At 45.0% G+C, this 13,270-nt stretch overlaps 1 protein-coding gene across 1 annotated transcript; it reads right to left on the bottom strand.

Moving 5' to 3' along the window:
• Positions 1-2,848: 2,848 nt before the first annotated feature.
• On the bottom strand, positions 2,849-13,105 carry LOC121585434 (2-iminobutanoate/2-iminopropanoate deaminase). Its single transcript, XM_041901782.2, has 6 exons — positions 12,948-13,105; positions 11,887-11,992; positions 11,363-11,417; positions 11,198-11,266; positions 3,279-3,334; positions 2,849-3,167 (listed from the first exon to the last, which is right to left on the bottom strand). Exons 1-6 carry the CDS (start codon positions 13,010-13,012, stop codon positions 3,108-3,110), a joined length of 411 nt encoding a protein of 136 aa, XP_041757716.1. The 5' UTR covers positions 13,013-13,105; the 3' UTR covers positions 2,849-3,107.
• Positions 13,106-13,270: the final 165 nt, after the last annotated feature.

Below are 13,270 nucleotides of genomic sequence, written 5' to 3'. Positions count from 1 at the left end.
GGAGGCCTCCTGATCTATGCAGGAGGACATGATGTACCAATATGTCACTATATAAAGAATCATGATGAGTCTGTCTGTTTGAGGAGGCCTCCTGATCTATGCAGGAGGACATGATGTACCAAATGTAGTGTTGTAGATAAGGGGATATGTTGAACCATTGAAAAGTTTGGGATTCAAGGATTCAGTGTTATTTAAACTTAGATTTCTACCTTTGTTGTTTATCATAACATGGTGTTACAAGAGCTGTCACTTGTAGGTTTCCACTTTACCTCTTCTCTCTTCACCTGGGAATATTCTGTTACCTTCATACACAGACACACTCCTGAGCCAGCACATAGACACACTGCAGCTCCTCTACCTTCTACAACCACATCCGGGTAGAATGCAAAGAATAAAGATTCTGGAATGGTCCTGGTATTAGATGGAATGGTCCTGTTATTAGATGGAATGGTCCTGGTATTAGATGGAATGGTCCTGGTATTAGATGGACAGCCACAGGAATATGGTCCATCCTGAACAACAACTTTGGAGTATCTTAATAGCTAGCTGGCATTCCCCAAGGGTTCAGTCTGTAAACCTCCCCCTGAACTTAACAATGGCTCTGCATGCCATTGTAGAGAGACTGTGATTTTAGTAGGTGTGTGTGACTGTGTGTGATGGACAATAGGATTCAAAAGTTTTTTTCTTTTCCATAGCAGACCCTGAAACAGTGGTCGCTGTTCTTCTGTAATATATTCATTCTGATAAGAGCTTTGTGTATTCTGCACTAACTGTCTGTACAGTTGAAATAAAGCTTTGTTTACTAATACCTGGACTGGGTTTGATGGGGAGAGAGAGGAAGGGTTTGGTTTGGAGCTGGGGAGAAAGAGGAAGGGTTTGGTTTGGAGCTGTGGAGAGAGGGGAAGGGTTTGGTTTGGAGCTGTGGAGAGAGGGGAAGGGTTTGGTTTGGAGCTGGGGAGAGAGGGGAAGGGTTTGGTTTGGAGCTGGGGAGAGAGAGGAAGGGTTTGGTTTGGAGCTGGGGAGAGAGGGGAAGGGTTTGGTTTGGAGCTGGGGAGAAAGAGGAAGGGTTTGGTTTGGAGCTGTGGAGAGAGGGGAAGGGTTTGGTTTGGAGCTGTGGAGAGAGGGGAAGGGTTTGGTTTGGAGCTGGGGAGAGAGGGGAAGGGTTTGGTTTGGAGCTGGGGAGAAAGAGGAAGGGTTTGGTTTGGAGCTGGGGAGAGAGGGGAAGGGTTTGGTTTGGAGCTGGGGAGAGGGGAAGGGTTTGGAGCTGAGGAGAGAGGGGAAGGGTTTGGTTTGGAGCTGGGGAGAGAGGGGAAGGGTTTGGTTTGGAGCTGAGGAGAGAGGGGAAGGGTTTGGTTTGGAGCTGAGGAGAGAGGGGAAGGGTTTGGTTTGGAGATGGGGAGAGGGGAAGGGTTTGGAGCTGAGGAGAGAGGGGAAGGGTTTGGTTTGGAGCTGGGGAGAGAGGGGAAGGGTTTGGAGCTGAGGAGAGAGGGGAAGGGTTTGGTTTGGAGCTGAGGAGAGAGGGGAAGGGTTTGGTTTGGAGATGGGGAGAGAGGGGAAGGGTTTGGGTTGTAGCTGAGGAGAGAGGGGAAGGGTTTGGTTTGGAGCTGAGGAGAGAGGGGAAGGGTTTGGTTTGGAGCTGGGGAGAGAGGGGAAGGGTTTGGTTTGGAGATGGGGAGAGAGGGGAAGGGTTTGGGTTGTAGCTGAGGAGAGAGGGGAAGGGTTTGGTTTGGAGCTGAGGAGAGAGGGGAAGGGTTTGGTTTGGAGATGGGGAGAGAGGGGAAGGGTTTGGGTTGGAGCTGGGGAGAGAGGGGAAGGGTTTGGTTTGGAGCTGGGGAGAGAGGGGAAGGGTTTGGAGCTGAGGAGAGAGGGGAAGGGTTTGGTTTGGAGATGGGGAGAGAGGGGAAGGGTTTGGGTTGGAGCTGAGGAGAGAGGGGAAGGGTTTGGTTTGGAGCTGGGGAGAGGGGAAGGGTTTGGAGCTGGAGAGAGAGAGGAAGGGTTTGGTTTGGAGCTGAGGAGAGAGGGGAAGGGTTTGGAGCTGGAGAGAGAGAGAGAGAGGAAGGGTTTGGTTTGGAGCTGAGGAGAGAGGGGAAGGGTTTGGTTTGGAGCTGGGGAGAAAGGGGAAGGCTTTGGTTTGGAGCTGAGGAGAGAGGGGAAGGGTTTGGTTTGGAGCTGAGTAGAGCGGGGAAGGGTTTGGAGCTGGGGAGAGAGGGGAAGGGTTTGGTTTGGAGCTGAGTAGAGCGGGGAAGGGTTTGGAGCTGGGGAGAGAGGGGAAGGGTTTGGTTTGGAGCTGAGGGGAAGGGTTTGGTTTGGAGCTGGGGAGAGAGGGGAAGGGTTTGGAGCTGGGGAGAAAGAGGAAGGGTTTGGTTTGGAGCTGGGGAGAGAGAGAGGAAGGGTTTGGAGCTGGGGAGAGAGGGGTGGCAGGCTATAATGCCATGGCAAGCAGCATACACAGGTTGGATTCCTGCCCGACTACGCTGCAGACACATGCCAGATCTTACAATGCCTGGATAGGTATTAAATATGTCAGCTAACCACATCATATGATATAGTCATCTGGATAGGTATTTAATATGTCAGCTAACCACATCATATGATATAGTCATCTGGATAGGTATTTAATATGTCAGCTAACCACATCATATGATATAGCAGTCTGGATAAGTATTAAATATGTCAGCTAACCACATCATATGATATAGTCATCAGATGCCCGACTGCACAGTTGATGACGTGGTGTGCAACTATTTTTAGGCAGGAACATTTAGTCGGGAAGGACCTCGACCATTACCTTATCACGTAGGTCACACCTCAAGGGCCATTAAGAATGATACTGTAGAACCTGCAACAGTTAGTCTTCTTCAAATGTCACAATTATATTTATTTTACAATGAACTCACACACTCAGTGCTTTAATCATTTGGAAAAGCGCTACATAAATCCTATTAATTATTTGGACTATTTTTAAAACAATAATAAAGTAAACAGGAAATGAACCTATGGAAATTATTCACTGTACGCTGGTATTGTGATGGCACATCATTTTATGGGTCATGGGATTTGTTGATTTTCCCCCTACTTCCTGTTCTGTCGCTGACGTGTAAGTTACATCAAGACCCGTCAGTCAGAGGGCCCAGCACAGCCACAGCTTCAATCTCTACAAGCCCACCCTGAGAGAGAGAGAAACAGACAAATATAGTGTTCAGGTACTTCTCAGCTTTGTTGTCAGTAACATCACATGGTTACGTTCTGTATCGTCATAGAAACCGTCAGATCCTCACCCTGGGCAGAGCAGCGACCTGGTAGGCGGCCCTAGCTGGGAAGTTACTGCTGAAAACTAAAAGGAGAGGAACACAAACATGGTTACATACTGTAGATCTGGCACAAGACTTAACACCTGGATATGAAAATCAGCATTCACAGTTTTCCCGGGACATTCAGTATAATGATCTTTATACGGTAGAGAGAGGTTGTGTGAAATGTGAGGGGCATTGTGATGCTATGGGGTGCTTAGTGTGCTAGAATGACAATCAGAATGACCTTTATTAGCCAAGAACATTTACATGTACAGCGCCTTCAGAAAATATTCACACCCCTGGACTTTTTCCACATTTTGTTGTGTTACAAAGTGGGATTAAAATGTATTTAATAATACACAAAATACTCTTAATGTCAAAGTGGAAGAAAAATTCTAACATTTGTAAAAACTTTATGAAACATTAAACACTAACAATATATCTTGATTAGATAAGTATTCAACCCTGAGTCAATACATGTTAGAATCTCCTTCGGCAGCGATTACAGCTGTGAGTCTTTCTGGGTAAGTCTCTAAGAGCTTTCCACACCTGGATTGTGCAACATTTGCACATTATTCTTTTCAAAATTCTTCATATTCTGTCAAATTGGTTGTTGATCATTGCTAGCCAGCCTTTTTCAGGTCTTGCCATAGATTTTCAAGCAGATTTAAGTCAAAACAGTAACTCGGCCACTCAGGAACATTCACTGTCTTCTTGGTAAGCAACTCCAGTGTATATTTGGCCTTGAGTTTTAGGTTATTGTCCTGCTGAAAGGTAAATTCATCTCCCAGTGTCTGGTGGAAAGCAGACTGAACCAGGTTTTCCTCTTGGATTCTGCCTGTGTTTAGCTCCATTCTGTTTCTTTTTTATCCTAAAAAAACTCTCCAGTCCTTAACGATTACAAGCATACCCATAACATGATGCAGCCACCACTGTGCTTGAAAATATGGAGTGTGGTACTCAGTCATGTGTTCTATTGGATTTGCCCCAAACATAACTTTTTGTCCTGAATACAGTGTTAATTGCTTTGCCACATTTTTTGCAGTTTTACATTAGTGCCTTGTTGCAAACAGGATGCATGTTTTGAAATATTTTTATTCTGTACAGGCTTCCTTCTTTTCACTCTGTCAATTAGGTTAGTATTGTGGAGTAACTACACTGAACAAAAACGCAACATGCAGTCAATTGAAATAAATAAATTAGGCCCTGATCTATGGATTTCACCAACTGGGAATACAGATATACATCTATTGGTCACAGATACCTTAAAAAAAAGTATGGGGCGTGGATCAGAAAACCAGTCAGTACCTGGTGTGACACCATTTGCCTCATGCAGTGCGACACATAGAGTTGATCAGGCTGTTGATTGTGGCCTGTGGAATGTTGTCCCATTCCTCTTCAATGGCTGTGCGAAGTTGCTGCATATTGGTGGGAACTGGAACACGCTGTCGTACACGTCGATCCAGAGCATCCCAAACATGCTCAATGGGTGACATGTCCGGTGAGTATGCAGGCCATGGAAGAACTGGGACATTTTCAGCTTCCAGGAATTGTGTACAGATCCTTGTGACATGGGGCCGTGCATTATCATGCTGAAACATGAGGTGATGGCGGCGGATGAATGGCACGACAATGGGCCTCAGGATCTCGTCACGGTATCTCTGTGCATTCAAATTGCCATCGATAAAATGCGATTGTGTCCGTAGCTTATGCCTGCCCCTGCCATAACCCCACCGCCACCATGGGGCACTCTGTTCACAACGTTGACATCAGCAAACCACTTGCCCACATGACGCCATACACGCTGTCTGCCATCTGCCCGGTACAGTTGAAACAGGGATTCATCTGTGAGGAGAGCACACTTCTCCAGTGTGCCAGTGGCCATCGAAGGTGAGCATTTAACCACTGAATCAAATCAAATGTATTTATAAAGCCCTTTTTACATCAGCAGATGTGACAAAGTGCTTATACAGAAACCCATCCTAAAACCCCAAACAGCAAGCATTGCAGATGTAGAAGCACAGTAGCTAGGAAAAACTCCCTAGAAAGGCAGGAACCTAGGAAGAAACCTAGAGAGGAACCAGGCTGAAGTCAGTTACGACCCTAGTGAGGACGACGAGCACACAGATGAGCTTCCCTGAGACAGTTTCTGACAGTTTGTGCAGAAATTCTTCAGTTGTGCTGTTTCATCTGCTGTCCGGGTGGTTGGTCTCAGAAGATCCCGCAGGTGAAGGAGCCGAATGTGGAGGACCGTGGTCTGCGGTTGTGAGGCCGGTTGGACGTACTGCCAAATTCTCTGAAACGATATTGGAGGTGGTTTATGGTAGAGAAATTAACATTAAATTCTCTGGCAACAGCTCTGGTGGACATTCCTGCAGTCAGCATGCCAACTGCATGCTTTGAAATGGCGCCGGAGAAGATGGCTGCCGTTTTACAGCCCTCTAACCAATTGTACTATTATGTGTGTTTTTTTGCGTTATTTGTAATTTATTCTGTACATAATGTTTCTGCCACCGTCTCTTATGACCAAAAAGAGCATCTGGGTATCAGGACAGCGATTACTCACCTCGTATTGGACGAAGATTTTTTCTTCAATGAGTCGGACGCGAAGGATATCCTACAGAAACCCGACAAGGCCCAAATCCCTGTCATTCGCATGAGAAAGAGATGGAGATATCGTTGACGTAGGTTGGGGTGCCTTGTAAGGATCCGACGGCGAGTGAGTAACTGCCTCTTCCATCAATCCTATTAGCCAATGTTCAATCATTTGAAAATAAATTGGATGACCTAAGATTACGGTTATCCTACCAACGGGACATTAAAAACTGTAATATCTTATGTTTCACCAAGTCGTGGCTGAACGACGACATGGATAACATACAGCTGGCGGGATATACGCTACAGCGGCAGGATAGAATGGCTGACTCCGGTAAGACAAGGGGTGGCGGTCTGTGTATATTTGTAAACAACAGCTGGTGCATAAAATCTAATACTAAGGAAGTCTCAAGGTTTTACTCTCTGGAGGTAGAGTATCTCATGATAATCTGTAGACCATACTATTTACCAAGAGAGTTTTAATCTATATTTTTCGTAGCTGTCTATTTACCACCACAAACTGATGCTGGCACGAAGATTGCAATCAATGAGCTGTTTAAGGCCATAAGTAAACAGGAAAATGCTCATCCAGAGGCAGTGCTCCTAGTGGCCGGGGACTTTAATGCAGGGAAACTTAAATCCGTTCTACCTAATTTCTACCAGCATGTTAAATGTGCAACCAGAGGGGAAAAAAAACTCTAGACCACCTTTACTCCACACACAGACACGCGTACAAAGCTCTCCCTCACCCTCCATTTGGCAAATCTGACCATAATTCTATCCTCCTGATTCCTGCTTATAAGCAAAAACTAAAGCAGGAAGCACCAGTGACTCGGTTAGTAAGGAAATGGTCAGATGACGCAGATGCTAAGCTACAGGACTGTTTTGCTAGCAGAGACTGGAATATGTTCCGGGATTCTTCCGATTGCATTGAGGAGGACACCACATCAGTCACTGGCTTCATCAATAAGTGCATCGATGACGTCGTCCCCACAGTGACCGTACGTACATACCCCAACCAGAAGCCATGGATTACAGGCAACATCCACACTGAGCTAAAGGGTAGAGCTGCCGCTTTTTCAAGGAGCGGGACTCTAACCCGGACGCTTATAAGAAATCCCGCTATGCCCTCCGACTAACCATCAAACAGGCAAAGAGTCAATACAGGACTAAGATTGAATCGTACTAGACCGGCTCTGACGCTCGTCAGATGTGGCAGGGCTTGAAAACTATTACAGACTACAAAGGGAAGTACAGCCGCGAGCTGCCCAGTGACACAAGCCAACCAGACAAGCTAAATCACTTCTATGCTCGCTTCGAGGCAAGCAACACTGAAGCATGGATGAGAGCATCAGCTGTTCCGGATGACTATGTGATCACGCTCTCCGTAGCCGATGTGAGTAAGACTTTTAAGCAGGTCAACATTCACAAGGCCGCAGGGCCAGACGGATTACCAGGACGTGTACTCCGAGCATGCGCTGACCAACTGGCAAGTGTTTTCACTGACATTTTCGACTACCGACCCATAGCACTCATGTCTGTAGCCATGAAGTGCTTTGAAAGGCTGGTCATGGCACACATCAACAACATTATCCCAGAAACCCTAGACCCACTCCAATTTGCATACCACCCCAACAGATCCACAGATGATGCAATCTATATTGCACTCCACACTGCCCTTTCCCACCTGGACAAGAGGAACACCTACGTGAGAATGTTATTCATTGACTACAGCTCAGCGTTCAACACCATAGTGCCCTCAAAGCTCATCACTAAGCTAAGGACCCTGGGACTAAACACCTCCCTCTGTAACTGGATCCTGGACTTCCTGACGGGCCGCCCCCAGGTGGTAAGGGTAGGTAACAACACATCTGCCACGCTGATCCTCAACACGGGGGCCCCTCAGGGGTGCGTGCTCAGTCCCCTCATGTACTCCCTGTTCACCCATGACTGCATGGCCAAGCACGACTCCAACACCATCATTAAGGTTGCCGACGACACAACAGTGGTAGGCCTGATCACCGACAACGATGAGACAGCCTATAGGGAGGAGGTCAGAGACCTGGCCGTGTGGTTCCTGGATAACAACCTCTCCCTCAATGTGATCAAGACAAAGGAGATGATTGTGGACTACAGGAAAAAAAAGAGGACTGAGCACACCCCCATTCTCATCGACGGGGCTGTAGTGGAACAGGTTGAGAGCTTCAAGTTTCTTGGTGTCCACATCACCAACAAACTATCATGGTCCAAACACACCAAGACAGTCGTGAAGAGGGCACAACAAAGCCTATTCCCCCTCAGGAGACTGAAAAGATTTGGCATGGGTCCTCAAAAAGTGCTAGAGCTGCACCATTGAGAGCATCCTGACTGGTTGCATCACCGCCTTGTATGGCAACTGCTTGGCCTCCGACCGCAAGAGGGTAGTGCGTACGGCCCAGTACATCACTGGGGCCAAGCTTCCTGTCATCCAGGACCTCTATACCAGGCGGTGTCAGAGGAAGGCCCTAAAAATTGTCAAAGACTCCAGCCACCCTAGTCATTGACTGTTCTCTCTGCCTCCGCACGGCAAGCGGTACCGGAGCGCCAAGTCTAGGTCCAAAAGACTTCTCAACAGCTTCTGCCCCTAAGCCATAAGACTCCTGAACAGCTAATCATGGCTACCCAGACTATTTGCACAGCCCCCCCACCCCATCCCCCTCTTTTACGCTGCTGCTACTTTGTTTATTATTTATGCATAGTCACTTTAACTCTACCCACATGTACATATTACCTAAATTACCTCGACTAGCCGGTGACCCGCACATTGACTCTGTACCGGTACCCCCCTGTATATAGCCTCCCTACTGTTATTTTATTTTACTGCTGCTCTTTAGTTATTTGCTTTAATTTTTTTACTTTTTTAACTGCATTGTTGGTTAAGGGCTTGTAAGTAAGCATTTCACTGTAATGTCTACACCTGTTGTATTCTGCGCATGTGGCAAATACAATTTGAATTGATTTGATTTGATGCTACCTCAAAATTTGAGACATCTGTGGCATTGTGTTGTGTGACAAAACTGCACATTTTAGAGTGGCCTTTTATTGTCCCCAGCACAAGGTGCACCTGTGTAATGATCATGCTGTTGAATCAGCTTCTTGAAATGCCACACCCGTCAGGTGGATGGATTATCTTGGCAAAGGAGAAATGCTCACTAACAAGGATGTAAACAAATTTGTGCACAAAATTTGAGAGAAATAAGCTTTTTGTGGATATGGAACATTTCTGAGATCTTTTATTTTAAACATGGGACCAACACTTTACATGTTGCGTTTATATTTTTGTTCAGTATACAATGTTGTTGATCCATCCTCAGTTCTCCTCTCACAGCCATTAAACTCTGTAACTGTTTTAAAGTCACCACTGGTCTCATTGTGAAATCCCTGAGCGGTTTCCTTCCTCTCCGGCAACTGAGTTAGGAAGGACGCCTGTATCTTTGTTGTGACTGGGTGTATTGATACCCCATCCAAAGTGTAATTAATACTTAATAATCTGCTTTTTTTTGTTACCTATCTACCAATCGGTGCCCTCCTTTGTGAGGCATTGGAAAAACTCCCTGGTCTTTGTGGTTAAATCTGTGTTTGAAATTCACTGCTCGACTGAGGGACATTACAGATAATTGTATGTGTGGGGATCAGGTAGTAATTTAAAAAATCATGTTAAACACTATTATTGCACACAGAGTGAGTCCATGCAACTTATGTGACTTGTTAAGCAAATTCTTACTCCTGAACTTATTTAGTCTTGCCATAACCAAAGGGGTTGAATACTTTTCATTTTAAATTAATTTGTAAACATTTCTAAAAACATAATTCCACTTTCACATTATGGGGTATTGTGTGTAGGCCAGTGTAAAAAAATAAAATAAACATGTAATCCATCTTAAATGTAGGTTGTAAAACAACAAAATGTTGAAAAAGTCAAGGGGTGTGGACTGTGAATACTTTCTGAAGGCACTGTACCTGGAATGCCTTGGTGAAGTGGTGCTTCCTGTAGCTCAGTTGGTAGAGCATGGCGCTTGCAACGCCAGGGTTGTGGGTTCGTTTCCCACGGGGGCCAGTATGAAAATATATGCACTCACTAACTGTAAGTCGCTCTGGATAAGAGCATCTGCTAAATGACTTAAATGTAAATGTGATGACAGCAATAGACAATATATAAAGACAGAATATAGACAGACTAATTTAAACAATCTACATGCAGTACATACAATATGGCTACAGTAAACACAGAAAAATACACATGATAGGAGAGTATAGGAGAGTTAGACCTCTCTCCAGACACTCCTCTCTGTACTGTAATGATAGGAGAGTTAGACCTCTCTACAGACACTCCTCTCTGTACTGTAATGATAGGAGAGTTAGACCTCTCTCCAGACACTCCTCTCTGTACTGTAATGATAGGAGAGTTAGACCTCTCTACAGACACTGGTGTAGGGGGCCTATCAGAGGTGGGAGGTGGGTCTACTGGTGTAGGGGGCCTATCAGAGGTGGGAGGTGGGTCTACTGGTGTAGGGGGCCTATCAGAGGTGGGAGGTGGGTCTAAAGCAGAGTTGTCACACACCTTATCTCTTCAGCAGGGGTCTCCTAGCTCTCACTGCCATTAAAATGGCAGACTAACAAGGTATGTGCTCTGGAAATGGAGCTGATAGTATTCAGTTGGAACCATACTAATAAAGGCCTTTCTCGCAACCTAGCTTACATGCAGTTTAAGTTATAGGGGGCTAGTCTCACGTAGCCAGACACAGTATGTCAATCAGGTTAGTGAGTTTTAGATAGTGTGCTAACTGAATCTGTATGAAGGTAACTCCAGTCACTGTCATGGCAGTGCTCAAACTTACTCGAGTGAAGTGCCACATACACAAAAATGATCATCCGGCTTCCTTACATACCATACTCAGTCTCTTGGGCAACAGTGACACCTTATGGACACTATGTGAAGTGCCAGATATAACCAACAGAAGATGTCTAATAAATATCTGCATAACAAACAAGAAGGATCCCAACAACATGAATATTCTGAGAATTAAACAAGGAGGATCCCAACAACATGAATATTCAGAGGATTAAAGAAGAAGGATCCCAACAACATGAATATTCAGAGGATTCAACAAGGATCCCAACAACATGAATATTCAGAGGATTCAACAAGAAGGATCCCAACAATATGAATATTCAGAGGATTCAACAAGAAGGATCCCAACAACATCAATATTCAGAGATTTAATAAGAAGGATCCCAACAACATGAATATTCAGAGAAATTCAACTTACATGTTTTATAGACATCATTTACACTGACGAAGTCATTCATGTCAGCCAGAAGAACCGTGGTTTTTACCACTGTGGGAAAATAAAAAATCAGTTTTGCTAGATACAATTTACAAACATCTAATACAACTTTCCATAAAATAACATTCTATCACATAACCTTCTTACCATTGTCATATCCACACCCTGCTTCCTTCAGGATCTCCCCCATGTTCACCAGAGCCTGTACGGGATGGAAATAGAGATGAGATTGTTTAGGGCACAGTAGCATCCTATTCCTGATTCAAACTGTAGGAAGTTCATTTTCAATTAACTTTGATATCGAATGAGTGTAAAGGATGTCGCGCTGCTTGCTTAGCGAGTACCGCTTCCTCCCGATTCGGCTAATACCGAGGCTCGAACCCAGGACATCTGCCTCGCAAACACACATGACCGACCTCCTGAAAGCGTCGTACCCAGTCGCACCACTGAAAAGTTAGCTATTCAGCAGCGCAAGCGGAGACACTTCAGTCCGAGGAGTGAGTTCCCCGTCTGCTACATGAGCATCCCTGTTCCATGTCTTGTGGTTGTAACATCCCTGTTCCATGTCTTGTGGTTGTAACATCCCTGTTCTATGTATTGTGGTTGTAACATCCCTGTTCTATGTCTTGTGGTTGTAACTGAGAGAGAGGAGGAGGGGTTCTAAGCTTCACCTGTTTGGTCTGAGCCTGCACCCCCCCCTCCACCAGCTGACCAGAGGCAGGGTCCATCCCCAGCTGGCCTGACACGTACATGGTCCTGTCCACCACCACCGCCTGGCTGGGAGAGAGCACAATGAATATGAACATAGGACAGGACAGCTGATAAGATATGTAACGACATAGGGGCAGGTGAAATGTTATCTCTGTCACATTCAAGATATTATAGACATACTAAAACACTACTGCTATCTAAATGAAGCAAAACATATACATTTCCTCAGTCTTTTCCATCCAGAACACAATTAACACTGTAGTTTGACTTTCCAGAAATCTAAATTGATACTTTACTGCCACCTACTGGTTAAACTGAGCAACCATACTGGAGACTATTTATTTCTGATTGTCATGTAATACAATAGGCTTTTAAGGGAACGTAGAGTGCGCAACGACAGTGCCAGTCCACAGACTGCTCCATTCCAACACATACCCTCTGTGCCAACTCTGCCAGTCACAGGCCTTCAGTCAAAATGCACTTTAACCTGAAATAAAACCAAAAGCTCTCTCTGCAGTTTACAGTAGCGCCAGAGCTCCACCTCCCACGATTATTGGGTAAAAGGGTGACACCCCCTACGTTAAGACCGCGCAAATGTCCCTTCACAGCATGTGTGATTCATTGTACCCTGTGCAGACACACGAACAGACAATGTTCAAAACAGTTGCTTGCTGAATAAATGCAAACAGAGAACACAAACAAGAATATACTATTCTTCAGATATACTACATATTCTATCCATATACTGTCCATACATCCCATCACATAATATACACACACACATACATACTCAGGACCCCAACATTGCTCGTCCTAATATTTCTAAATTCCATTATTTTACTTTTTAGATCGTGTGTATTGTTAGATATTTCTGCACGGTTGGAGCTAGGAACACAAGCACTTCGCTACACCCGCAATAACATGCGCTAAATATGGGTATGCGACCAATTTGATTTGATTTGATACAATAGTTCAACACATGCAGATTAACAGTGTGATAAATTCTGCACAGCCCACCTACCTGTACGGCCCGATAGCTGCTGGCGCTTTAGTGGTGTTGATTATCTTCCTGATGATCGCAGACATGATTAGAATTCTACAAAAAATAATTAACTTAAAACCAAGAAGTAACTGCACGGTAGCTCGTGGAACTCTGGAATGACAGATCAGCTGGTAGAGCGCGTCTACTACCGTAAACTCTTAATTAGACGGGCCTACAGTTTCATAGACCCACAATTTATATTATTGTAATCGTTGTGGGTATACTGTATACTGATTCTTTCCAAAAAAACGAAATGACGCTAAATTCAAAAAGTGTGATTTATTTTCTCCCAATTTTGCCAT

This window comes from Coregonus clupeaformis, chromosome 17 (genome assembly GCF_020615455.1).
Source record: "Coregonus clupeaformis isolate EN_2021a chromosome 17, ASM2061545v1, whole genome shotgun sequence".
Lineage (NCBI taxonomy): Eukaryota > Metazoa > Chordata > Actinopteri > Salmoniformes > Salmonidae > Coregonus > Coregonus clupeaformis.
Note: the sequence above shows the minus strand (reverse complement) of the source record. Positions and strands in the feature narration are given on the sequence as shown.

Excerpts from the sequence above, each read along its gene's own strand:
- LOC121585434 (XM_041901782.2), bottom strand. The coding sequence starts at position 13,012 with ATGTCTGCGATCATCAGGAAGATAATCAACACCACTAAAGCGCCAGCA. Across the intron at positions 11,418-11,886 it reads TGCAGGCTCAGACCAAACAG|GCTCTGGTGAACATGGGGGA; the intron begins GTGAAGCTTAGA and ends CATCCCGTACAG. Across the intron at positions 3,168-3,278 it reads AGGTCGCTGCTCTGCCCAGG|GGTGGGCTTGTAGAGATTGA; the intron begins GTGAGGATCTGA and ends TCTCTCTCTCAG.